The following is a 27,430-nucleotide window of genomic DNA, read 5'->3' on the forward strand; positions in this document are numbered from 1 at the left end:
ATACAAGAAACTGCTGTTGTATTTATGGGAAGATGTAGAAAAGAGGGAATCCTCCTCCAATATTGTCAATATTGGTTTTTTATTAGCAGTATTGTGAATTGAACCCAGGACCTTCATACTGAGCTACAGCTCTAGGCTTTTTATATTTTTTATTTTGAGACAGGGTCTAGCAGAGTTAACAAGTTGGGCTCAAACTTGAGATTCTCCTACCTTAAACCCTCAGACTTTTTCAAGTTATTTTTTTTTTATGTTAAAGGATTTATTTACAGGGGCTGGGAATTTAGCTCAGTGACCTAAACACCTGCTTGGCAGGCATGAGGTTATGAGTTCGATCCCCGGTACCACCAAAAAACGAAAAAAAAAGATTTATTTATAATTAATACATGTTGAAATTTGCTTGATTTGGTTTTCTTTTTGTGATTTGATGAGCATTGAAGATGAGCAAGGAAATTATTTTATTCATTTGTAAAAAACATATTTATTGTTTAAAGCAAGCTTTGTTAATCAGAAATTTAAATGCATCAAAAATATTTGATTTAAAGATACCCAATGTCCCAAGTAGATTTTTGTTCTATAAAGTAGAGGAGAGCAACATAATAACCTGATGAGAGGGTTTTAAGGACCAAAGAAGTTAAAACATATTAACATAGTCTTTAGTACTGCTTAATATATGGTGACCATTGCCTTATTGTTTACAAGAACACTCCAGGAAAGCTTCAAGTAGAGGCATTATATAAAAATGTACTGCTCCTTATGATGAAATGCATTATTCTTTTTTCATCTTGACATGTGATACAGATAATTTTAGCCAACTTTATAAAGTATAAATATGCTTTTTTTCAGTGCTTATGTTCTATAAATGCATTGAAAAATTCTCAGAAAAAAATATAGTCTTACAGACTACTCTGGTAAAAGACAGTTGGCTTAATATATTAGAAACTATATTGGTTTGAAGTAAAACAAGAACTTAACAACTTTATATTTAAAATGTGCTTCAAACATGAACATTTTATTTTAACAGTTTTTGTTTAATAATATCATCCTGTGCAAGCAGAATCGTATTGTAATCACTAGATAAAATTGTCTGACTTTTTAACCTCATGTTGTATTGTAAAATGGCCTGGAGCATAACAAAGCTGTAGGGTACTTTTCTATGTTCCAGAAATTGGGCTTAGCTTAGGCTCTCTACTTCTGACAGACTACCAAAGTACCTTTGAGAAATTTGGAGCGAGTCAGAGGTCTATTAACTTGATTTGAAATCCTGTAATACTCCCACTATCTTGTTTTGACTGATTAGACTCTGTTCTGTTTTGTACGATAGTATCAAGTTTGAGGGTATAGGCAACTACTTTGAAGGCAATAAGATTCACTATGATGCCCATTCTGGTTTGACTATTGTCTCCTTTGGAAGTCCTGTAATGTTTACAATGCTTAAGTTTTATTGGTCTTGTTCTCTACTGTTTTGTTCAACTTTATAATATCTAATGAGATAGACAATTCTTTTTAAGGAAACGAGACATCGTTGATAACCATTGTTGATAACCTTGTACTCTGTTTTACATCATGTACTATGTCTATCCTTTGTTTTGACTGACTGCTTTGTTTTGTCACATTTGGTTTTATACTCTTCCAAAATATAGTAAGAACTGTGGAGGTAATAAAACCCAAAATGTGTAAATGTTATTGTAAAACAGAGAGGTAAAGGAAGTGCTGTAAAGGACACAACTGCAATTGTCTTTAGGTGTGTAAGATAGATCAGCATATTACTAAGTCTTTGTTGAATCATTGAACACAACTGTTTGCAGTCTCACTGTTTGAATGTCCACTTCATATGCTTTGATACTGTGACTTGAGCAACTATCTCTAAGATGATAATGTGTAATCTATTAACTGGTGATTTCTTACTGTTTTTTTTTTTTTTTTTTTTGTAGTTCTGTACCCTTACACCGCTTTGTTTTGTTTTGTTTTTTCTCTTTTTCCTCTTAAATAAAATTTTTTTTTAAAAAAGAGAGAAACTACGGCTTGCTTACGTGATTTTACCCCTTTTTTCAGAGGACACAACAGAAGTGTACAGAAACTGAATGATCAAATTATTTATTCACACCTAAAATAAATGGTAGAAACAGTGTTTTAGCAAGGTTCATCTGCTCAAAAGCCTATTTTCACTAATCTGGAATATCTCCATGTGTGCCAATAATTGACCAATAAGTTTGATTCAGTGATTCAACAGCCAGAAGTGCTAAGTTTTAAAGAAGATAAATACAAAAGATAAACGTGGCCTTTTTTCCAGGCAGGCAGCTAAAACATCTGACCATATTTCTCAAGGTATAATGGTCATGGGGAGACAGATTTTCTTACCTCATCTTCTTACCTTTATACCTATGTTGAAGGTAGACCTCCCCTTCCATTGGCATTCAGCATTTGCTCACATAGCAATTTGAGCCCCTTCAAAGTTTTTTGGTTTTGTTTTATTTTGTTGATTTGATTGTGCTTGTATTGCTTTCGACAACCATTTGCTAAGGATTATTTAAAATTAAAATAACCTCAGTCCCAATCAGCTCTTAATATACAAGATTTTATTATACAGCAGTATATGGTTGTCAAGGAAACTAAATACTTGGTGTACACTCATTTTTATTTCTGGAAATTGACCTTTGCTCATGCACACTTGTATTGACCAGACATTAAGGTTAAACAGTCACTTTTATGACAGCAAGTTTTTGGTTTTTGCTTATTGTTTTTGCACTGCTGGGCATCAATTCTAGGACCTTGTGTGTGGTAGGCAACCTCAGTACCACTGAGCTATACCCTCAACCCTTTTTTGTTAAATTGTGTTTTTTTTGTTAATTGTTTTTTATATAAGCCTTAAAAAGTTTTCAAACTAGAGTCATCTAATTCATCTTCTTATCTCTAGTCCTGGTACATTCTATAGATTATATAAATGTTCAACAAAAGCATTGATTTTCTGTAATGCAAAAGTACTTTTTTATCCAACTGTTTTGAATTACGAGTTGAGGATTGCTGTACCAAATGTCATCTCCCAGCTTGTCATATAACAAACATGGTAGTAGGCCTCTGCTTCTCTTGGTTCTTCCTCCTAAATGTGACTTAGAGTAAAAGTCACTGAATCTTTTGGGACCTTTTTCTTTTTCTGTAAAAAGAGGCTATGTTACTGTGTCATCTTGAAGGTGTTTTTCAATCTGAAGTTACATATAATCATAAACATAAAAACTTAGGACTGACATATCAGTTATTTAGAACTGTTTCTTATTGTGTAACTCCGAAGTGTAATAGCTGTAAGATGTCATTCTGTTTTGTGCATTGAAGCAGTTATCAGACTGCTCCTATTTGGGGAAAAAAAAGGAAAGAAGGGGTAAAAGTAATTGCTAAAAAGTTAGTTTTTAAAATTACTGTATCTAAAGTAGTCTGTGTTTTAAGAATAGAATTTTGCTCAATAGAAAAACTGAGAGAACAAAAATGAGTCTTTAAAAGTAATGTAAACATTAATGAATATGAAAAATTTCAGTTACACTATCAAATCAAAGAAGTATAAGTTGAAACAGTAGCAAGGTATATTTTTTACTGCCAAACTAATAAATATTTTAAAGTAACAGTCATTTTGGGCAGAAGTACTAAACATGCATTCATAGAACAGTGGTAGTAGAAGCTGATAGAACTGTTTTAGGTGGCAACTTAAAAGTGTCTTAAAATTCTAAAGTTTATTTACTTTTGGCCTGTACTTCTGCTAGAGAAATTTATTCATGGAGTTGTGCAAAGTTTTATTTACAAGAAGATATAGATAGATAGAGAGTATTGAGAGTCCAGCAAAAAATGTATACATCAGGAAAAGAAAAACTTGTTTAATATTTTAATAGTAAATTTATACAGATGTCATGAGATTAATGCAAGTGACTTTTGGCCTATACAGTTACAAGAGGTACTCACAGTGGTGACCATTAGCTTCCAGACATTTCTTAATATGGTGAACTGCTGAACTGTATATATATTTTTCAGCGAACTCTACGAAATATATATATATATATATATATATATATATATGTGTGTGTGTGTGCTGTATGTACACACACAAAAGTTACTCAGATCTCTGGGTAGTGAAATTATATATGAATCACTTTAATTTTCTTGTCTTTCTTGTTTTTTGTATTTTCTATATACAACCAAGACATTTAAATCTCAAAATACATACATATTTTTAGATGCAGGCTTGTGTTTAATAGTGTGTAGAAATAGTTCCTTTCTTATCATCTTTATTTAACGCCTTGTTTATGTTTCCTAACAGGTCTCCAGAAAAAGTTGGATTTTCATCAGTCAAGGTAAACTTTGCTTTCTCAAAGACATTTAGAAATCTTGTACATTTTTACTTTTTTTCTCATGGAACTCATTGTTTTATTGCCTGTTTTAGCTTACTTTTTGTTAAATAATATTGTCATTATATCCTCCTGGGTATAATTACATATTCTAGAACGACCTAACTTAATATTATGCTGTAAGTAAGGGACTATAAGCATTTTTATATTTTTACAACTTTTTATGATTTATAATTTTTTGAATAAAGGAACACATGCAGTGTATCTACGTATATGGATGTGTGAGCTCAAAATGTAATACTAGCATAACAAAAATACAGAGCAACCAAAATACTTGCATACTTCTTGTGGGCACATGTATTGGTATCTCTGGCTATATATAAAAATGAATCCCAACCATATATCTAAGCAGAAGAGTTTGGTATTGAGACATTATGCCACTGAGAGTTGTTTTTTTTTTTTTTTTTTTTTTTTTCCTTTTCGGTGCTGACAATGGAGCCCATGTTTGGCAAGCACTGTACCACTGAACTATACCCAAGCACCTGAGAAAGAGACATTTTAATTACCAGACTTTTACTGAACAGAACTGTTTACAGTCATATGTGGGTACTTGACTGCTTTAAAACTTGTCAAATTTAGTACTCAACACATTTTGATGTGAAAATTTTGTCCTGGTTCTCATCATTTGCTGGTACTTGGTGTGCAAGCTAGGACTTACTGGTGTTGACTGCCTTTTGACTCGCTACCTTTTGCAGCCAAAACAGTTCCACCTGCTATAACCAATCAACAAGAACTGAGGTACCGCTGTACATCAAATAGAGTATGTATTGTATATGCATGTTTTTGTTTATATATGATCTCAAACATGCTCTATTTTTTCAGTTCTAATATTTCTTTTACATGCATTGGATACTAGTCTCTGATAAATTGTTATAAAATTATATGGAATATTATACAGAAGTAGAAAGAAATAACATGCATGAATTTCAGCACAGGGAGGCAGTTCACAAAAACATACACACTATGATTCCTTATGCATTGAGTTCAAAAGCATTCCTAATTAAAGAATATATTGTTTAGAGACATATCATTTAGAGATCTAAGCATGATAAACCTGCAAAGAATGGCAAGGAAGGATCAACACAAAATCCAGGTTTATCAGTTATTTCTGAGGAGGAATGATTGTAATGGGAATGGAGAACCACATACAAGAGACTTGATATCTAGTGGTAATATCCTTTTACTTAAATTGAGTACTTAAGAAAGATTAAATCGTAATTCTTTGTTTCATATATTTTATAGAAATTCAGCACTTAATGAAAAGTAAATTTTAGAAGTAATATGTATTCTAAAATTTGTTCAGGGAAAAATGCATGTATATAGTTGAAAATGTAGCTTTTCCTCCCATTTCTCATACCCTACTCTCAATCTCCATATCCAGAGGCAATTACTGTTTGTACTTGTAGGTTTTAAAAGCCATTTAAGTGTAAGATATTTTTAGATTACAAATAGATTTGGAATATCTTCTTTATCCCAGTAATTATAGATTGTCCTTAACTTGAATAAAATTAGATAGCAAGTGTGCATATTTAGTAAGTAAATATGAGGTTGAATATTGTTCCTTTATTTTGAAATAATTATGTATTCACAGGAAGCTACAAAGATAGTACAGAGAGGCCCTATGTATCCTTTATCCAGTTTCCCCACTGATTATATATAGTACAGTATCAAAACAAGGAATTTGATACCAGTACAATGTGAGTGTATAGTTCTATGTCAGTTTGTCACGTGTGTGTCTGAAACCAAAACACAGAACTGTTATCACCACGAAGATTTCCCTTATGCTCTCCTTTTGCACCAGCCACCTCTCCCCATCATCCCTAAATCTGTTTTCCATCTCTGTAATTTTGTTATTTTAAGTGTTCTATAAATGAAATCATAGTATATCTTTTGAGATGAATTGAGAGAATTGAGATCCATCAAAGTTGTTGCATCTATCGATGGTTTGTTCCTTTCATTGCTAAGTAGTATTCTATCATAAAGATACTGAGGCTTTTGAGTATATATTATGTCTAAAAATCTGTTAATATCTTAATCAGTACAAAGAAAGGTTTGAGATAGTCTTGATTTTTGGTGGTTTTTTTTTTTTTTTTGTCTTAACAGACAAAGAGGCAATGTTTGAGGTCTTGTTTGTAGAATACATGCAAAGTACTACAAGAAGATTGGAGGGAAAGGGAAAAATAGAACAGTCAAGAAAGTACTGTTACCTGGAACAGCAGATAAAAGTTTTAGGGAGCAGATAGAACTTGTGCTGGATTTTGCAAATTGAGAGAGGCTTGCATGAATAGATAGAGAACAATTGGCAAAGCACTGTGTATTAGGAAATTGTGTGAGCTAATTCATGTCCAAAGGCATAATACTTATTGGGAGTATTAAATTACTAGTATGACCAATTTAAAAGTTTTTATTGTAGAATGTTTGAAAAATTAATTGGGACCAGATTGTGATGAGCCTTGGATGCTAGGTTAAGAACTCGAGCCTTTAAAATTTTGAAGCAGGCTATTTGAAGACAGTTGTTTGTTTGTTTTGTGGTGCTAAGCATTGATCCCAGAGCCTCACACATGCTAGGCAATTAGTAGCTCTATGGCTGAGCTACAACTGCAGCCCTTTTAAATTTTTAAACAGGGTCTTGCTAAGTTGCCCTGGCTGGCCTCCAACTTGTGATCCTCCTGCCTCAGCCTCCTGACTACTTAGGATTACAGGCAAGTGTCAGTGCACATGGCCTATAAACAAGGATTTTCCTGGGGAATTAAGAAAACTGATGGAAGGGTAAAAGAAAATTTGAAGAAAAAAAGCTTAAAGCTGTTAAGAGAAAGTTAAAGTGTCAAGATGTCAAACCCTGATGAAGGGAATAGCTTTGAAAGGAATTGATGGAGGAATACAATAGCATTTAAGATTTGTTTCACTTTTTTAAGTGTTTCAGCCAGAAAGAGCTTCAGTTTTGTTTTTTTTTAGTGTCACTTCAATCTGGGCTCAACCTGTATTGCCAACACCTGGGAGGCTGAAGCAAGAGGATAGCCTAAGTTTGAGGCCAACCTGGGCTACATAGTGAGTTCAAGGCCACCCTGAACAACATTGCAAGACCCTGTCTCAAAAAACAAAAAATAAAAATATAAAGTGTTGCTTCAGTCATTGTTCAGTTTCTTTCTCTGTCACTATTAAAAGTTAGAAGGGACATGATTTTTTTTGGTCTTTTTGTGATAGGGTTTCACTATGCAGTTTAGGCTGGCCTTAAATTCATTTTGTAGCCCAGGCTGCTCTTGAACTCACAGCAATCCTCCTGCCACAACCTCCCATAAACTGTGACTACAGGCGTGTGCCACCACAATCTGATTTTTTTGATAATTAATGCTTTTAGATTAAATTTTAGTAGCCATGAAGATATTTGTGAGTATAGATCAAGTTTATAGAAATTCTTTGTGAAAACAAATTTTCGAAAACTTTGTTGGTCATGCTTATTAAAATTAAAAGTCTTAAATATAATCAAATACCTCGAGGAAGGTACAAGCATCTATCAATAGAGGTGAGACATGACTGTGATGTGAAATACCAAAAATTATATATAACCACTTGTATCTTTTAAGGAAGCATGTTTCTGATAATGTGATAGGTAGAGATTACAGAAATGACTTGATGGGGAGAAACTAGAAATTAGTAATAGGACAGCCCACATCCAGAAAGTGGTGAAAAATGAAGACTGTCTCAAGTTTAATAAGTTAATGTTGGTTGTCCACAGAAACATGCTTGGCTTACATTGCCTTATCCCCAGAGCCAGAGTGAAGTATTAGAAGGACCTGAACTCTATGTCATGGGAGAAAATTATAGTGAAATCAATATAAATATCTCTGTCTTTATACTATATCTCAGTGAAATCTTCAAATAACTTCTGTGGAGATCAGGTCCTCTGGCAGGTATCATATCATCTGTGAAAATTTGTGTATTAACAGGAGTTTGTCTTGTAAAAGTTACCATCTTTTAAAAGTTCAACGTTCAAGAGAGAATTTTATTTTAACCAAATAAAATAGATTTTTGGTTGGCATAAATATATTAATCTGTCATCTTTGTAAATACTTAATTAAAACAAATTAAATTCAGTTCCACGAATTATTAATGTGTATTTCTGTGTAGCTTAATTTAGTGAAAATATCCTTGGAATTGTATTGTAAAATGCGGATTTTTCCAGATACTGTTATTGGAGGATAGTAAGATTAAACTTCTTCATTTGTAGGATGGTTGAAAGTGTTTCTCTAATATACATTAACTGTTCTTACTGATAATTAACTTTCAGGTTATTTTACTAATTAGTTTTAATTAGATTTTCTTACCAGAAATCAAATAATATATACATATAAGAGATACGTACTAACTGGAAAAATAAAGAATATGGATTGTTCAGCATTCATTCAGCAAATAATTACTTATTCCCAGGCACTGGGTAAATAATGGTGGACATAACAAATAAGATCGCTGTTTTCTTGGAGCTTACATTCTAGTGAAATAGGGAAGTGAATAAGGTTATTTCAAGATGGTCCAGACTTTTCTTATAAAATAATAGTTGGGCGATTACCCTAATGGCAAAAGAAACTTCTAGTTAACCAGAATATAACTTGATAGGTGAGGCAGGTGAGACGCCTAGAAATGTCAAAGACGTAGGCTCTCTAATACCCATCTATCCAAAGGCCTTTGTCATGTTTGGTCCTCATGAGCTATGCTAGAGTTTGGAATTTACCTAATCCTTAGGATTCAATGAAACATTTTTTCCTCTAGAAGAATCTGTAAAAAAATCAGTAGAATTCCCCAAATGCTGGAGAGGAATTAATGAAACAATTTTTTATGTTGAAGATATTCAAAGTCCTTTAGAAATTTCACTGGCACATTAAATCTGACCAATTTTATCAAGTGCCTATTGTGATCATCTCCTGATACTTATTTATGTAAATGTTACCTTAATACTTACATACATCCTTATATGTGTTGTCATTTATCTGTAAAATACGACATCAGGGACCCCTACAATGGAAGCCTTTCCTCCTATGAGGTGTTATGGTGCTCAGCAAAAAGAAAGAGCAAGAGATAATATGAAAATGCACCTGGAGTCTGGGATGACCAGTTGTTTACAGGGAACAAAAGGCTACTGGGAGCCAGAACCTAGGCATCTATTGATGGAGGAAAATGTGAGGGGATTATGGGGTAAGTCTAAGAGTGGTGGTGGTCTAATGCAAATGAGGATCTTTATGTTGATAAGAACAGTGGGGATAGATGTCTAGTTAATAAAGAGTTTGTCCTTTCCCAAAGGGGAAACTTTATTACTGTTGGGTTCTCAAGAAACCAGGGTGTCCTGGGTTGATAATAATCATACCTACGGGCATCACAACATCTTGGCACCTTTGAAGCCTCAACAGTGCCTGAAGGCACTGCGAATTATGTTTCCTCATACCATATCCAGCTCCCAGGCAAGATACTAAGCCTGGGACAAGCCCTAGTCACAATTTAATTATGGAATGATTTTTCCACTAAAATTATATAGAATGGTCCTCAACAGTGTGGTTACAGTGACTTTCCTCTAACAAGCTCTGTGATACATGCCAAAAATACTAAACTTTTTCTCAGCACTACGAGTCACATTCAAATTGCAATACTTTTTAATATCTTTATTAGTACACCTTTGCAGTAAATGATTATATTTATTGAAGTTGGTACATGTACATAACAATTGTACTTCTACAAATATAAACATAACTGAAGATAGAAACAAATACTTTGTTACATTTACAAATATATAATTGTCTTGTTTTGCCCTTATTTTCCCTATAGAACTGCAGTATCAATTTCAACCCTAACTTCCCAAATATATATATATATGTACGTATGTGTATATAAATGTATACGTAGATATATATGTATTTTTGGTGAGTTTAAACTTTTCGTCTGTAACTATTTTAGTGGTTTCACATCTGGTTAAATTTTGATTTCTTTCATCTACAGCATGTAAAATGACTTTTAGAAAACAATCTGTTTCTCTGTGTTACATGTTTTTGAATTTACGTATTTATAGAGCAATACTTTTGGGGAAATATTTCTGATACAGCCGCTTCCCTAAATCTTTTGTTCTTTTCAGCTATAAAAATTCTTAGAAGTTTTTATCTTTCATTACAATTTTTAATGTTAAAAATCTTGGGCAAATTTTTAAGTTTAAGGATACATATCCTATTGCAGTAGAAAAATACAAATTGCTGATTGTTAATTTCATATGTAAATCATATTGTCCCCATTGACATAAAACCTCTGGGCATCACTGTATAACGGTATAAGTTCTTTATGGTTCTTTGGTTTACTAATGCCATATTTTCTCAGGCATACTCTTTAAAGAAAAAAATGTTAACATTTATTTTCTATTTTTTTTCTCTTTTTTTAAACAGGAAACAGAGAACACTGCATACAAAGTTGGAAATGAGTCCCCTGTACAAGAATTGAAACAAGATGTATCTAAAAAGGTTTGAAATATTTAAAGTCAATTTTAGTTTATAGCAGATATCACCTTTACATGTTATATTTAAAGCAGATTTTTTTTCTTTCTTTTTTTTTTTTTTTTTTTTTTATCGGTACCGGGGATTGAACTCATGACTGCCCGCTTGCAAGGCTGGCGCTTATGCCGCTGAGCTAAATCTCCAGCCCTGCAGATTTTTTTTTCTGTATTCTTATACTGTAGTACCTTGTACATGGTGAATCTTCAGTGAATATTTCTGGCATCAGTTGAATTTGTGATTGAAGGCATATCAGACTTTTTTTTACATTATTTTCATACTCTTAAGTAACATCCTTGAAACAGTATTGTTAAAAATTTGACTTATGGTTTAATTTTCATAGAACAATTCATAGCTACTCTTAGTTGCTCGTAGGAATTAGTAGGTATTGAAAAGTTCAGTATAACAAATCCTGAAGTACTCACGAGTCAGTGATTCCAAGAAGTCCTTATTGTAATAGTATCTTTGATGCCATTTTAAAAAGTCGGTGCTGTGAAGCAGCAGAGATTATTTTACTAGAAAAGGTAGTGCAAGATAAATATGTTGAAAATGGGCAAGTCTCAGTATCAAGCTAAAACTCCAGGAGTGAGCCAGTATTTATATATTCATTCATTTATAAAAGTTTTTCAATGTTTTCTCCACCTGAGGTTTTCTTCTAGCCGATGAGCTCCTGAAACCTACCAAAATGACACATTGTCTACCCCAGTTTTTCTTTACAGCAGCACTTTTGACATGCTAGCCAGGATAATTCATTCTTGTGCGGGGAAGGGAGAACTTTTGTGTTCATTGTAGCATTTTCCTACCTGCCAGGGTACTAGTAGTAGCACCCTCCCACCACATCATAACAGGCAAAAATGGCTCCAGATATCTTCAGAAGTCTTGCGAGGAGTATAGTGCAAAATACACCACTTTCCATAATTTAGAAATTTAATGTTGGTCATACTTTTTCCTTTCAAAGAAAGTTTTCACTGTTGGAAGAAATGGTAGCTTAGTGTGCTACCATATATAAGCCAGCATATATAACAGTAATGGTGCCATTAAACAAGAATTTTTTCACAATTAAAACAACTCTCTTGGTTTTTCAGGACTACCTTCTGGTTGTCACCCATTCACATTCTTTTCTAACCTGATTGTATGGTAGACAGTTTTATAGTTTATCTTGTCCTGTTTCCAGCTATACCATTTTAATACTCAGTTTTCATCTGGTGTATCAGCTTCAGTCAAACAAATGTGTTACAGTATATCCAGGCATTTTTGATTGTAGGAACTAATTATCTTATTTTTCCACTATAGTTAGCGTTAATGGTGAAGACTATAAGGATTGAGACCTTGTCTCAAAATAAACAGGATTTTAAAAAGGGCTGAGGGCCTAGCTTTGTGCAAAGGCCCTGAATCTAATCCTTAGTGCCGTTACCACCATCAAATAAAATAAAATAGGACTGTGGACTAGGACCCTGTTCTCAAGTAGCTTACATTTTAATAGTAAAAGTTTGGTAAGCATATAAGTAAATGTAGTAAGTATTCACAGAAAGTTACAAGCTATAAGAAGTTGAAGGGAAATTTATTCTCTACTTGGAAGTAGGAATGGGGAAGACTTCATGGAGAAAATAGCATCTAAACCTGGTCTTGATGAATGGATTTAAGCAGGCAGAAATGAGGGAGTAAAGATCTTACTAAAGGCATGGAGAGAGGAAATGTGCAGAGTGTTTGAGAATAAATCTAGTTATGCCTGGGAATACTTTATGTCATATTGAAGTATGTGGGTTTTAGTTTATAACCACTAAGAAAGCAGAGAGCTTTTTGAAGCAAACAATAACTTAGCATGATTATTTCAATGTTGGTCTTGGTTCTCACTGTTCTCTTGGTCTTTTACTTTTTATTATCTCCTAAAACCAGGAAAAATGACAGGACCAAGCACTATAAGTAGATAATCATGAGGCCATACAAAAAATCTGAAAACAGGCATTTTCTTTTCCTGAACCTAATTTTCTTATGTAGAGAGAATGCATGTTCAGAGCTAGCCCATGTATTCTTTCTATATGTTACTGTTCATCCTATAACTAATAGTAATGATAGCTGATTAGAGAAGAGAGAGATTGTTCTGAGGTAGGTGATTAGGGAAAACATTTTCACTTAAAACCCTATCATGGCATTGGCTTTTTACATTATATACAGGGATTACTTCATACCTTTATACTTACCTGTGCTTGCTTTGCCCTCTTGCATCCCCCTCACTTAACAGCAGATGATCCTTTTTCCTCTTACATATAAATATATGAGGCTAAAATTCTGAATCCATTCCTTTGCATCATCTCTCACTTTTCCTGCAAACATGTTTGCAACTTTTATCACTTTTTCATGTTAACTGTTGCTGAGAATTTAGTATTTTGGGGTTTTTTTTCTGTCCAAAGTAGCATGGTATTATAAAAAGAACACTGGTTTTTAAGAAAGACCTTGATAAACGTTTTGGTGTTGTATCTTACTAGCTGTGAGACATTGAACAAACTCTTAATTCTTTTGCCTCAGGTTCCTACTTTTGTAGAAGGAAAGTAGATACTCTATTTATTTTGTGTGATGATTACGTGAGAATGTGTATACTAGGCATAATATACATTAGACCTTCTTTCAGCACTTTGCTCTATGTTCCTTTCAGTTTATAAAAATGCTGGGTCACATTTTTGCAACCTATTCCATTTAAAACTTACTTGTTTATCCCTCTTTTTGTGCTAGGGCTCAAACCTAGGGCTTGGTGAATGCTGTTAGTGCCAGTCCTTTTCAAAACCCTGTTTCTAAACCTTCAGTTTTATTCATTCTTGCTTTTGTTTTTTCTTTTTGTGATACCAGGGATTAAATGCAGGGCTTTGAACAATGCTAGGCAAATGCTCTTGACTGAAATACATCCCAAGGTTTTCTTACTTTATTTTTAAAAAGGATATCACTAAGTTTTCCAGGCTGACCTTCAACTTTCAATTTCCCTCCCTCAACTTCCTGAGTAGTTGGGATTACAGAAATGCCTGACTTCTTGTTCATTCATAAACCTGTAGTAATCTGATTTCTGTTATCACCAAGGTCCTCATCGTTCAGTAATGGACAAATGAGTTGCGCTTTAGATAATATTGCTCTGTTAAAAGTGAGTTAAGATCTAGAATTAAAAATTTGAAGACTGAGAAAATCTAATATATGGAATATGCTGAAAAATCAAGAATGAATATTACTGAGCACCAGTTTAGGTTAGCATGAAGTTGTGGTAAGCTAGATCAGGGTGCTTCCGTGATGCATTGTACTATGTTAACTTGATAGAACCAAGGTGAGAAAACAAAAGTTATCCATTTGTAGTTGGACATGATGAAGGGATAAGTGGGTTGGGGGATTTCATTTGGTAGTAATCACAAAACTAGTAGAAAATGTTTTCTTTTAAATGGTGTTGGAAGACATTGTATTTTTAAGCTATGGATAAATTAGAGGAAAGGGACAAGGCTGGGTGGGATAAATGTTGAAACTTCTTATAGACCTGCCATCAGTCTGAATAGTGGAATATTAGATGTGATCCATTTTTAGAATTTTAAGCTTCCTACATCTACTGCCTTTTTCTAATATAGGCTTGAGTTCAGACCTGAACAAGTGGAATTCTTGCCTGCATGTATTTGGGTTCTCATGGTTTTGTTAACTACACTCAAACCAACAGTCAGTTATTGCAGCTAATTTGACATAACGTTAAATGACCTATGACATACAAATATTAATATAAACTTAGGTGTAAACATTATTTTAAAGGATTAAACTTTTGTGACTATGTAGTAACACGGATTCTCTCATATAATGTCAAGAACCCAGTTCCCTGGATTTATACGAGTTTCATCACTTATCAGCTCTGTATCCTTGTACAAAGCTCTCAGTCCTTCTATGTCTTATTTTCGTCATTTGTAAAGTGATAACTGTACATGTTTAATTTCATAAGATTGTTGTAAAGATTAAAATATCTTGTATGAAGAACATTGCCTAGCACACAACGAAGTACTATGAAATATTTAGCTATTACTACATTCTTGTAAATATCTTTATTTTTTAAAAATACTTTTTAACCTTTCATTAGATAATTGAAACTATTATTGAGGAGAGTCAGAAAGTACTACAGCTTGAAGATGACTCTTTGGATTCCAAAGGAAAAGAACTTTCTGATCAGGCTATTGCCAGTCCTGTTGTGGCTGATACCAATCTTAGCAATATACCTGGACTTTTAGCCATAGATCAAGTACTACAGGAAGATTCCAAAAAGGCAGAGAGTGAGAGTTCATTTGAGGAAACTGAATCAGAATCAAAAGAATATTTTCCTTCTGATGATACCTGTGAGAAGTCAGTAGATGAAACCACTAAGTTAACTGAAGTAAGTTCAGCTGCACAGCTTGATGTGCCTGAAACAGAAACAGAAATATTGAACAAGGAAGCTGTGGAAGTCAAACAAAATGATGCTCTGGATCCTGCATCCTCAGACTCTTTACCTACTAAAGATTGTGCTGCTATGGATGAGATGGCTCCCGCCAAACCCCCGAGACACCTCAATTCAGAACCTGATATAGTAGCTAGTACAAAGAAGCCTGTTCCAGCCCGCCCACCCCCTCCAGCTAATTTCCCACCTCCTCGACCTCCACCTCCATCCCGACCTGCTCCACCACCAAGAAAAAAGAAAAGCGAATTGGAGTTTGAGGCTCTTAAAACGCCTGATACAGATGGCAAGTATTGAGATGTAAATATTTTGGTGAGAAGATTTGGTAATTGAAACTGTTTAACTTTGTACTCTTGTTTCAGTTTATGCTATGTAGAACCACACTAGGTGTCCAGGTTATAAAAATTAGTTCTTTAGGAATAGACAAAAGGTGAAAATTTTTATATTGGTGACGTTATATTATTACTAAACATTTCCGCAGACTCCACCATTTGAAGTCTGTTACCATCTGAGAAACTAGTATGGCATGGTAAAAAGGACATGGGATTTGGAGAGTTAAGGTCTGAATTCAAATCCTGAATCTCTGAATGTATGAGCCTGAGTAGTCTTTTTCTTTCTGATCTTGTTAAAGAGGCATGGTCTCACTGTGTTGCTCAGGCTGTCTTGAATTCCTAGGTTCAAGCATTTCTCCCACCTTACCCTCCACAGTGTTAGAACTATAGCACTACTTTTGGCTAGGGCTGTGTATTCCTGAGGAAGTTAAATAAGTCATTTGAACTATGATATCCCTATATAGAAGAAAGAGTAATAAAGCTACTTTCTTCACAAGCTTGTTGTAAGACTCAAACAGATAAGGTTAAAGCACCTTTAAGGTATATATAAGACCTGATAGAAATACTAATTGTTGTTTGTACTATTCTTATCGTTGCAGTACCAAAAGAGAGTATTCCATCTGAGTCTCTCCTGACTACTAATGTGGCTTCAGAGAGTACAGTCAGAGATTCTCAGCCTTCTCTTGATTTGGCAAGTGCTACCAGTGGTGATAAAATAGTTACTGCTCAGGTTGGTAAACTAGTGTTAATTTAATACAGACTTTATCATACTTTGTACAACTACCTGATTTGTTGGTTATTGAACCTTCTTTGTTCTGTAAGCCACTTAAGTTTTTGTCCCAAATCTGGACCCCCTTCCCTTGTGTAGCTCTGCTAGTAACTAGCTGAGTGAACCTAGCAAGCTATTTAGCTTTCTAAGTCTGTTGCTCTGTTTATAAAATAAGAAAAATACCATCCTTGAAGGTTTTTTTTCAAAGATAAAATGAGGTAAAGTATATCAAGAATGTGAAAGGTAACAGGTATTCAAAAACTGACAGATATTGCTGTTTATAATATTGATAGTAATAAACACCAACTGAGTCACTCTAAATTTACCTAACATATTGATCAAAATAGAGGACTTTTTATAATTTCCTTTTCTAATCATAAAAAGAAAACCATTTTATTTACTAGACTTTAGTGTATAAAAAAGACAGATACTATGGATAGCACAACAGCCAAATTCTAGTACTCAAGGTCACTTCTAGGACTCAGCTATCTCAGTAGCTGAGGTGAGACAGGGTAGCCAACTGAGAGATACAACAATAGAGTTGTGTTAGAAAATCTTAGAGTAGAAATCAGCAGCAACTGGTTTTTCTAAGCTAAATGTGGTTTTTATATTTTTTGGAATTTTTTTATTTAATACATATTTGCAGCACAGAATGATTACATTCATCATGAGTTGGTATATTTCCACAATACATCTTAATTTCCCTTCTTCCTTCTTCCCTCATCCTCTATCCTTTGGTCCTCTGCTCTTTCACAAAAGTCTTCTATGTTTTTTAGGATAGAAATGCTCTTTGCATTTTTAAAGGATTCTTTTTTTAAGTAGAAGAATATGCAACAGAAACTATATGTATATGAACCAAAAAGTTTAAAATATACTATTTTTTTACAAAAAAAAAAGTTTCCAACTCCTGTCTTGGAGATATCTATGCACAGCTTGAATCAGCAGCAATCTTAGTAAAGAGCTGGATTTTGGCCAGGTTCAAATGAAGCATTTATTTGTTTTTAACACTACTAAGGCATTCGTTGATGGGCAGCAGTCGTTTTGGTACCTGATATTTTTCAGTATGCTAGGAACAAGGAAGGACTGAGACAGAATGTTCCATTTAAGTTTTTAAAGTAGCCTCCATGGTTTAATTATGTAATTCTTTCTGTATGATAAATGAGCAATACAAATTTATAGAAATGAACTCTACTTTCTGTTTATAAAATTATACTTTCAGGAAAATGGAAAAGCACCTGATGGACAGACAGTAGCAGGTGAAGTGATGGGCCCTCAGAGACCTAGATCCAACTCTGGGAGAGAACTCACTGATGAGGTAGAATTTGAGATTTTTTGTTATTTTTCTTAAAAACATAAACAATTATAATGTATGAAAAATGATAAAGTTCTGGAGATAGATGGTGATTGCACAGCAATATGAATATAATTAATGACCCTGATGTATATAGTTAAAAATGATTGAAATGGTAAATTTTGTGTTATGTAGTTTATAACAACTCAGTAGTTTCTTTATAATTAACATTTAGTATTTATTTATATGTATGGGGTACAGTATAATGATTTAATTCCTGTATCCAATGTATAATGATCAAATCAGGGTAATTGCCATTTATCATTTTTATGTTAAGAACCTTTTGACTCTTAGTTATTTTGAAATATGTAATAAATTACTACTAGGTCAAAAAATCAGATTAAACAAAGAAGATTACAAGGTCATGAGTTCGATCCCTGGTATAAGGAAGGAAGGAAGAAAATTGAAGATTATCTTGATTTTTGATTCTTCTGTATGTTGCATTTTGGAACTCTGACTTAAACTTACCCTTTCATGCAGTCATATACTGGAATAAATGTGCATGGATTTGCCAATTTCCTCCAAATAAAGTTTTAAAGCAAAGTATCTGTAAAAAAAAAAAAAACATATTTAAGAATTACTGCACTTTGAAAAGCATTTTGACAGTTCCTTGAATTATTATGCATAATGTTACCCTTAACCAGTAACTCCATTCTTATGCTTATCCCAAAGAAAAATAAAAACATGCACACAAAAATGTACAGATATTCATACCACTATTGTTTGTCATTGCACAAAGTGGAAACAACCCAATTCTGCATGGATAATACATCTATTCATCAGTTAAAAGAAATGAAGTATTGATGCACTACACAATGCCTGAACCTTGAAGACAGCATGCTAAGTGAAAGAATCCAGACACAAAAGTCTGCATATTGTATGGTTAAATTTATGTGAAGTGCCTGAAAAGGGCAAACCCATCAACTGAAAGTAGATTAATAGTTGCCTGGGGAAGGAGTCACCATCTGCTGGGTTATAGGATTAGAGCTGAGGGAGCCTCAAGCAAAAACTTAGCTTCCAAGCAGTAAGGGAAATGCCTACATAGAATAGTAATCACCTCTAGCTGTATGTCTCAGTGCTGAACGAGTTCCACCCACTCTGGAAATTGCCAAGGGAGATTGGATAACTGTTACAGATCCAGAAATATACTATAGAAACAAAGATGTCAATGTCTTGGTTTATGTGGGTGGCCCCCAGCTCTCATGCGTTTGCATTATGCATTTGTGATTGATTCATTGTCTAAGTGCTTGGATTGATGGTGTCAGTGCTATACCCAGCTAGGGGTGGAGCCGGTATACAATGTACTGGCAGGAAGAAGGTGTGTCTTGCTTTCTTGCCGGTTTCTGCCTTGCTGTTTGCAGCTGCCATGAACTGCGGCCCCGCCATGCCAGCCTGCCTTGGAGCCAACTGAGTATGGAGTGAAACCTCCAAAAACTGTAAGAAATAAACCTTTCCTTTCCCAACTTTTGATATCAGGTATTTTGTCTCAGCGACCGTAAAAAGTAAGACAGATGTCTACATCAAGTTTATACTCACAGCGAATGCTATGTTCTTAAATATCTTTATCAAAAAATGTACACAGCATTTTCAGTGCCTTCTACAGAGAAGAGAATATTAAACAGTGTCTTTCATTGCTTTGTCAAGAATTGACTACTTTTGGGTTTTCTTCATTGTATGAAAAACCCAAAAGTAGAGAAGCAATGAGAGAATTAAATATAGTTGCTGTTTTAAAGCAGAAGAACCTTCTAGCTCAGAAAAATGTGGAAACAAAATCTGAAACTGGGAAATGATATGGACCATCTGCAGAGCTGCTATGCAAAACTTAAGGAACAACTGGAAACCTGTAGGAGGGAAATGATTGGGCTTCAGGAGAGAGACAGTTATAATGCAAGAATAGAAATTTGCATTAGCTACTGAAAAATGAGGATGACATACAAAAATTGTAAAATATCATTGCAAGTCAAGCTACTCAGTATAATCATGATATGAAAAGAAAAGGCTGTGACTGTAATAAGCTAAATGTACATCTACATCAGCTTGTTTTTATGGAGGCCATGTTGGGTGCCAAGTATTGAGGCCCTTTTTTTGTTCTTCTCACGGTCCAGGAAGTTTATATTTGTAATCCCATGGAAACATTGGAGTCATAGCAAATTAATTTCCGTTTGTCACCTCCAGTGCAACACATGGCAAGAATTAAGACATATTTACAGGTAAGGGCAGCCAAGGGATCCTGAGTTCAGTCCAGAGGAGGGTTCACAGAACAAAGGCTTTGACCCAGAGCCTAACCCAGATATTATTAATTTGTGAAGAAGAGAGTGGCTAGAGAATGAGAGAAGGTGAGAATGACTATAGAGAGCTGAACTACCTCAAAGCCCAGGAAGTACCTCTGCAGTATGCAGAGAGGATATACACAAAGACTAATCTGCATAACACAATTGAGGTAGCATTTAGTTTAGGTGGCTGGTGCTTTAATTTTGGTGGGCAGACATTTTTTTTTGCCCTGAGAAGTCACAGCTTCTTATCTTGAGGCTGGAATTCAGTCAATATTCCTAGAGCAATGGCTTTGTCATCTTGCAGTGCTCAGCCATTTAGAGGGAGACACTAAAAGCCAAGGAAACAGTGCTGTCACTTGGCTTCAAAGGTTACATATACATCAGAATCTCAACTAGCCTTATTTACATGGCTTAAAGCCTATTAAAAGAGAAAAAGAAATAGCTTAGCCAGCTCTGTACATATCAGTACATAGAGATAGGACCAGGTTTAAAGTGGAGGTAATTATTCAAGGAGAGCCATCCATATGGTCTTCTACAGTAAATATTGAAGCCCTTTTTTGTTCTCATCGCAATCTGGGAAGTTTATATTTGTAATCCCATGGAAACATTATTGGAATCCTGGCATCCATATGGTCTTCTACAGTTATGAACAAAAAGGATAAAAAATAGCCATGGATGTTCTAAACTGTTTGGACAGAACTGATGGAAAAAGGGGCTCTTGGAGGACTGGTGAAACAGAAACCAGGAACAAACATGAAATGTATGAAATTATTTTGAATGATTATGAATACTGTCAGAAACAAATCGTAGTGTAAAATGCTGAAAGTTCTTCAGCGAATAAAAAAGGAAATGACTTCTCTTGTTTCTCCCCAAAAGAAGAAACCTAAAGAAAGAGAAGATGAGAATACTGAAACTGTTATCTGTGATGTTGAAGAAGATGCAAGAGAAACTGAATAGAGAGTATGTAGGACCATTCCTAACTGAGAGAGCAACTTACAAACAGCATCAGAAACCAATGGAGAATTTTGGAAAGCCACATAGAAAAGCTTGACAACAGAATTTCAAAGGTACATTGACTTAGAAGGTTTTAACAATGAAAATGTAATGTCACGAGAAGATCATGAACAAGAAACTGAGACACTGGAGTTAGAAATTCAACAATGTAAAGAAATGACTAAAACAAAACAGCAACTTCTTCAGCAGCTTGCTGCTGCATATGATGATGATACCACTTCACTATTATGAGACTGTTGGAAGAAAAGGAATGCCTTAGAGAAGAATGGTCCCTTTGTAAAGAGCAAAAACTTTTGAGAAACAAAGACAAAGTTTTATAAAAGTGGCTATTTGCCTAGGTGTGGAAGAAAGGCATTTGAAGAAGAATGAACCAGTTGGTTAAAGCAACAATTTTTAAGTGTGACCACTTTCGACCATCAGATTTCAGAAAATGTGAAACTTTTCATTGCCTTCCCAGGAAGTTCTGATCAAGACAGTCTTGTAGTGCATTCAAGGCCATGGCAAAAAACAAAACAAAGCCTCCCATGGGTCTCCAGTTTGCACATCTAAAATGACAAAGTCTCTGCCTACTTCACCTACTCTAGACTCTTCCCAGACACATTCCTGTGTATTGGAACATAGTTCAATCAATGTGCTGGATAAAACTCCTGAAGAAATGAAACCAAATCAGTTCGGAAGAAAATGTACCAGTCAGACATGGAGTATGGTGTCCAGGCCTGGATCATAGGAAGGTTGCTACAGTGGATACTCTTTGACCTACACAGATTCCCATGTAGAAAAGGATAAATTACCTTAGATGTGTGGATGGGAACTTTTTCACTAACATATTCATCAAATTTGTTTCATCTGAGTCTAAACAGGGTGTGTCATAAAATGAGTCATCTCTGATAATTTAAGAATGGCCTGAGTGTTTGGACTAACCCAGAGAGCTAAAATGCTAAGTCTATTAAAAAAAAAAAAAAAGCTTTGGATATATATTTTTACATAGAAGCATCTGACTGTCAATAAAGAAATATATAGATGTTTGAATGGAAACAGAAGCACTAGAATGAGTTTTATCTTTATAGGTATTAAAAATAGCACTTTTAATTAAATTAATTATTGTAAATGTTTAATTTTTGTCCCCAGTATAGTTGGCATTGGAACTTTACCTTTACTTGAATGTGTACTATAGATTTTTTTTGTCTTTTTCCTTTTTATTGGTACCAGGGATTGAACTCACGACTGCCTGCTTGCAAGGCAGGTGCTTACGCTGCTGAGCTAAATCCCCAGCCCCCTGTACTATAGATTTTTAACAAAGCAAGTTCTGTATTATGATTAGTGTGACTTCTTCTATATGTTTTAAAGTAAAATTTATGTATGTTTTGTACATAAATATACATGATTATGTTAAGAGGATTTAACTTAAAACTTTTGCACAATCATAAATATAGTATTTCATGCCAATAAATTAAAATAAAATAAAATAACTGCCTGGGGCCAGGAAAAGGAAATGAATTGTGAATGCTAATGAATAGGTAGTTTCCTTTTGGGATGATGCAGATATTCTAATTTAGTGGTACGGGTTGCACAACTCTGAATATCTTAAAAGCCATTGAATTATATTCATTTAGTACATTTTTGTGGTATGCGAATTATATCAGTAAAAATGTTAAAAATTATTGTGTGCAATATTGAATTTACAGTGTCTAGAAAATCCTTAAATTTTTGAGGACCTTGTAGACTCAAAACAATAATTACATTGGTATTATTTTTACCTCAGGAAATTTTAGCCAGTGTAATGATTAAGAACCTGGATACTGGAGAAGAAATACCTTTAAGTCTTGCTGAAGAGAAACTGCCGACAGGTATTAATCCTCTTACTCTACACATCATGAGAAGGACAAAGGAATATGTAAGGTATGACTCAATGTTGTTACCATTTATAGTATTTTCAAGTAGTGAAGATTCTTTTTATGAGCTATGGCAATCCCTAATTTGGATTTGGAATTAAAATAGTTAATGTACAATTTCTTTAATTTTACTCTCTCTTACAACAATGCAGTTACCTGGAGAAAATAGTATAAATCCTAAACACTATTTAGTTTTCTTTTTAAAATGATTTATATTATACTACCGAGTATATAAAAACATATTGCAGCTAAAAAGCCATGTGGGGCAAACACCTAATCTTCCGAAACCTTGGTTTTATAAGTTCTTGAACTGGTTTCATAAGGCCAGAAAATAACTTTAGAGTAAAGTGATTGACTCTTACTATAAAATGTAGGTAGATTCAAGGAGAAATTTCTAGAAAAATAAGAGCTGCTTTATTAAATATAATGCATGATGTATGTGGTGAGTAGGGAAGAAGATGTTTGCTAGTTATTTTTTAACATTTCTGTGCAGCACATTTTCCCCAGCAAGAAGCCTTGTTTGTGATAGGTTTTTCATACGTTACTAAATTGCATTCATTTAAATTTTTTGTGTTGACTTTCTTAAAGTTGATTCTTTATTCTTTAAAGCCATTGAATTCTCAGAACCATCATTTAAGCTAAAAACATGTAAAGATTATTTATATAGTTTATTCTTACTCTGATTGGTAGATTAGTAAGTGTAAAGAGATTTTTGAAAAGTATAAAAGAGAAATGTTTTCTTTTAAAACAACTACCCCTCCTTGTAGTAATGATGCAGCACAGTCAGATGATGAGGACAAATTACAGACTCAGCCAACAGATACTGATGGTGGAAGATTAAAACAGAAAACGTGAGTTTCTCTACAGCATTTTCTTTTCTCTTCTTTTCTTTTAAGATAAGATCTTGCTGTATATTTCAAGCTGGCCTTGAACACTCTGTGTAGTCCAGGGTGGCCTCCAACTTGCAGGGATCTTCCTGCCTCAGCCTTCCGGGTGCTGGGATCACAGGTGTGCACCACCATACCCAACAACATTACTTTTCATTTCAAGCATTTACTAGAAAAATATGAAGACTGCCTTACTGTTTTAAATCTATGCTCTATCTAGCTTATATGTCTGTTCACCACTACCATTCCTGTCTAACTGGTAGTATTAGCAGCCAACCAGTTTTAAAGCATCTGACAGGTGGTAAATAACCAACATGTTTTACATCATGCCTGTATTTTATGGTGTTAGATGTCAGAAGTATTACTAAGGAAAATGATTGTCGTTAAACTTGTCTTTCCTTTTCCTCTTCATCCCTGCAAATCTTATTTGTCTTTCTAAACTCAACTATGTGTGATTCTCCCTGACTACTCTAATTCATAGCAAATTTTCCTTTCTCAATTTCTGTAATACTTATATTTCATATACTTATGTAATACATATAGTTCATATAACTTACTTTTTCCTTTATCATTATTAAACTATTGTCTTATCTAAAAGGCAAAAAAGTACATGTTAAACAACTAAACTTTATGTTGCAAAAGGGTTTTTATCTTATTGTCATTCTATTTCTCCCACAAATGTCTAACACAGTGATAGGCATGTAAATTGTATTTAATACACACAGGTCACTAAATTGCCAGTAATTCAATCTGAAGTCCTAGATTGAATTCTGTACTTCAGTCTGACGTATTTTCCTAGTGTGTATCAAAGGAAGCACTGAGAATTTTTAGAAATGATGTTCCCACAATGCAGGTATGTGCTAACACCTCAGATATCTGAAATTTGGCCCTCTACTACTGGCAGCTATCAGGAACCTGACGATTAGGAACTGTTTAGGAGACAGATAAGCATCCAGGAGAGCAGTGATATATTCAGTTTACTAAGCACATTTTTCTAAGAGAAAAGTGCCTTAGGTTTATTCATCCATTATCCTTGCTTTGTACTTTTAAAAAAAAATCTGGCTATTTAGTATCTGAGATCACAGTAAAATAGAAGCACCAAACTGTAAGCATGTAAGTTGACACAAGACTATCAAGTCACATTCTTATTGCAAGATGTCAGTCAAAAAAATGATAAAAAGGGCCTGGGGGTTTAGCTTAGCCACGTAAGTGGCTACCTGGCAAACACAAGGTTGTAAATTCAATACCTGTGTCTTAGTTACTTTTTAATCATTGCTGAGACAAAATACCTGAAGCCTAAGTTGGGAAAGGAAAGGTTTATTTCTTACAGTTTTTGGAGGTTTTAGTCCACACTCAGTTGGTTCCAAGGCAGGCGGGCATGGCAGGGCCACAGTTCATGGCAGCTGCAAACAGCAAGGAAAAACCAGCAAAAGAGCAAGGCACAGCTTCTTCCTGCCATTACATCACATCCTGGCTCCACCTGTATGTGGGTGGAGCCCTGACACCATCAACCTAAACGCTGGACAATGAAGCATCACAAATGCACAGTGCAAACTCATGAGGCCTGGGAGCCACAGACACAAACCAGGACACACTGGTACCCTCTTTCCCCCCCAAAAAATGGTAAAAGGACTCATGTCACACAACTCACTGTACAGCAGCACTTTATCATGCCATGATAAACAGAGAACATAGTCATATTGGCACTGACAGCTGAGGTAAAATGATGAATCAGCTGATAGAAAAGATTGGCCCAGGTTTCTGACTTCCCTGGATCCTGTCTATGGGCCTCAACAACTGAGGCGAAACTAATAATATGGCCCAATTACAAACTGCTTGCAAGGCCCTGCATATGTTAAAGAAGAAAAAAATGTGGTAACTATGACCCTGTACATCAAGGAAAGAAACTGACCAAGCATTAACTCCCATTGAACAAGGCATGCAAGTATGTGTTTGAGAAATAATGTCATATAAATTGATAAAAAATCTTTTCTTGGCTTGTAAAATAAAAAAATCAATCTTTAGAGTTACAGGTAATAGAGACCTTATGTTGGGTTTAGAAATGGTTGTTTTATAATCTTTTTGATAATCAAAATAGCACAAATGTATAAAATAGAATTTGTAAGTTTCTTATACTCTCACTCCTAGAAATAATCATGTAATAGGTTGACATATTATCCTTAGAAGTCTTTTTTTTGACACACAAAACTGGAGTTACTCTGTTTCTTTTTTTGTAAATTTTTATTAGTACAATGATTACATTCACTGTGGAGAGTTGGTACATGTACATAACATATCTTAATTATTTTTACATTCCCTTCCCTGCATCTCTTGGTTACCCTTCCCATTTGCAAAAAAAAAGTCTCGTCTATTTCCTATTGCCCACATTTTATTTTGATGTTTAATTTATCTATACTTTTATGAGAAACCATATGGTACTTATACTTTGGACAAATCTTCATATCAGCACCAGTGGTAAATATATTGGAATCTTTCTGTGTGACAGACATGGGTGTTAGGTGCTGGTTATGTAACATTTAAGAAGACAATTCCAGTCTCTGCCCTCAGAGAGCTTCCAGGTAAATGGAAAATATATAGATTCTAAGCATGTAATTATGCAGATGAATCTAGGTACATTTATAGTGATTACTATGAAAAGAAAACTGGGATGTTGGCATATACAACAAGAAATCTAGTCTTTTTGAGAGAGCAGTATTTGATCTGAAACCTAAAAAGTGAATAGGAATTAACCAGGGGAGGAGTGTTCTAGTTATAAATAACCACATGTGCAGAGGCCCTGAGGCTACTAAAAGTTTAAAGCATTTGAATAACAGAGTTGTCTCATTCATTGTATTAAATTCCATACTTCTTTATCTGATCTTCTAAGGACATTTTTTCCTACATCTTACCTATTCTAACCACTATAGCAGTGAGCATCATGTATACATATAAATAGCTCAGCAAGTTTTTAAAACTATTGCCTATAGCATCTTGAGATCTCATTAACTGATAGAAATTTACACCTGACTTGTAAATTGTTTGGGTTTTAAATATCATTTACTGTGCTTGGTTTCTTACAATCTTCAAATATGAAAATTTGAAGTGAACATCATTGAAAAAAATCAGTAAACAAATACTATGAATGGAAGCTTGAAGGTGCAACTTGGGTTACATTGTGAAAATACCCAAACTGAAAGAGAAGGTGCAAAGGACATTTTAAGCTAACAAAGCATTATATTTATAAGTAAATGCCTCTTCTTTTGTAAGTTTTAGTTTTATTAGTACATGTTTACAGTACATAATTATTACATTCATCATGAGTTGGCATGTGTACATAACATAAGCTTTTTTCTGGTTATGGCTATTTGGGGTTCTATATGTGTCACTTACCTTTGTGTTAAATCCTTTCACCATATGCAGAAAGTTTTCTGCTGTTATTTCTGTAAACAGGTTTTTATGCGATATTTTCCGTCTTCATATTTTTTACTAATTGTAATTCATGTTTAATTGTTTATCTTTGCATCATTCAACAACAGCTGGTTCCATTTTTTCATGT

General features: G+C 34.3%; 1 protein-coding gene and 1 pseudogene across 2 annotated transcripts in view; both read left to right on the forward strand.

Annotated features, from left to right (window-relative positions):
* Positions 1–27,430, forward strand: part of Wdr44 (WD repeat domain 44) — a 93,100-nt gene that overhangs the window by 23,828 nt on the left and 41,842 nt on the right. For both annotated transcript variants that reach the window (XM_063246312.1, XM_063246313.1), the window contains exons 3-9: positions 4,301–4,334; positions 10,808–10,882; positions 15,006–15,642; positions 16,288–16,418; positions 17,677–17,772; positions 22,858–22,994; positions 23,755–23,838. In XM_063246312.1, the coding sequence (XP_063102382.1) occupies positions 4,301–4,334; positions 10,808–10,882; positions 15,006–15,642; positions 16,288–16,418; positions 17,677–17,772; positions 22,858–22,994; positions 23,755–23,838 (1,194 nt within the window). The remainder of the gene's footprint in view (positions 1–4,300; positions 4,335–10,807; positions 10,883–15,005; positions 15,643–16,287; positions 16,419–17,676; positions 17,773–22,857; positions 22,995–23,754; positions 23,839–27,430) is intronic.
* LOC134475485 (afadin- and alpha-actinin-binding protein-like) lies at positions 19,305–22,847 on the forward strand (annotated as a pseudogene).

This window comes from Cavia porcellus, unplaced genomic scaffold (genome assembly GCF_034190915.1).
Source record: "Cavia porcellus strain 051 isolate PalLab524CR breed Dunkin Hartley unplaced genomic scaffold, mCavPor4.1 scaffold_3, whole genome shotgun sequence".
NCBI classification, from domain to species: Eukaryota; Metazoa; Chordata; class Mammalia; order Rodentia; family Caviidae; genus Cavia; species Cavia porcellus.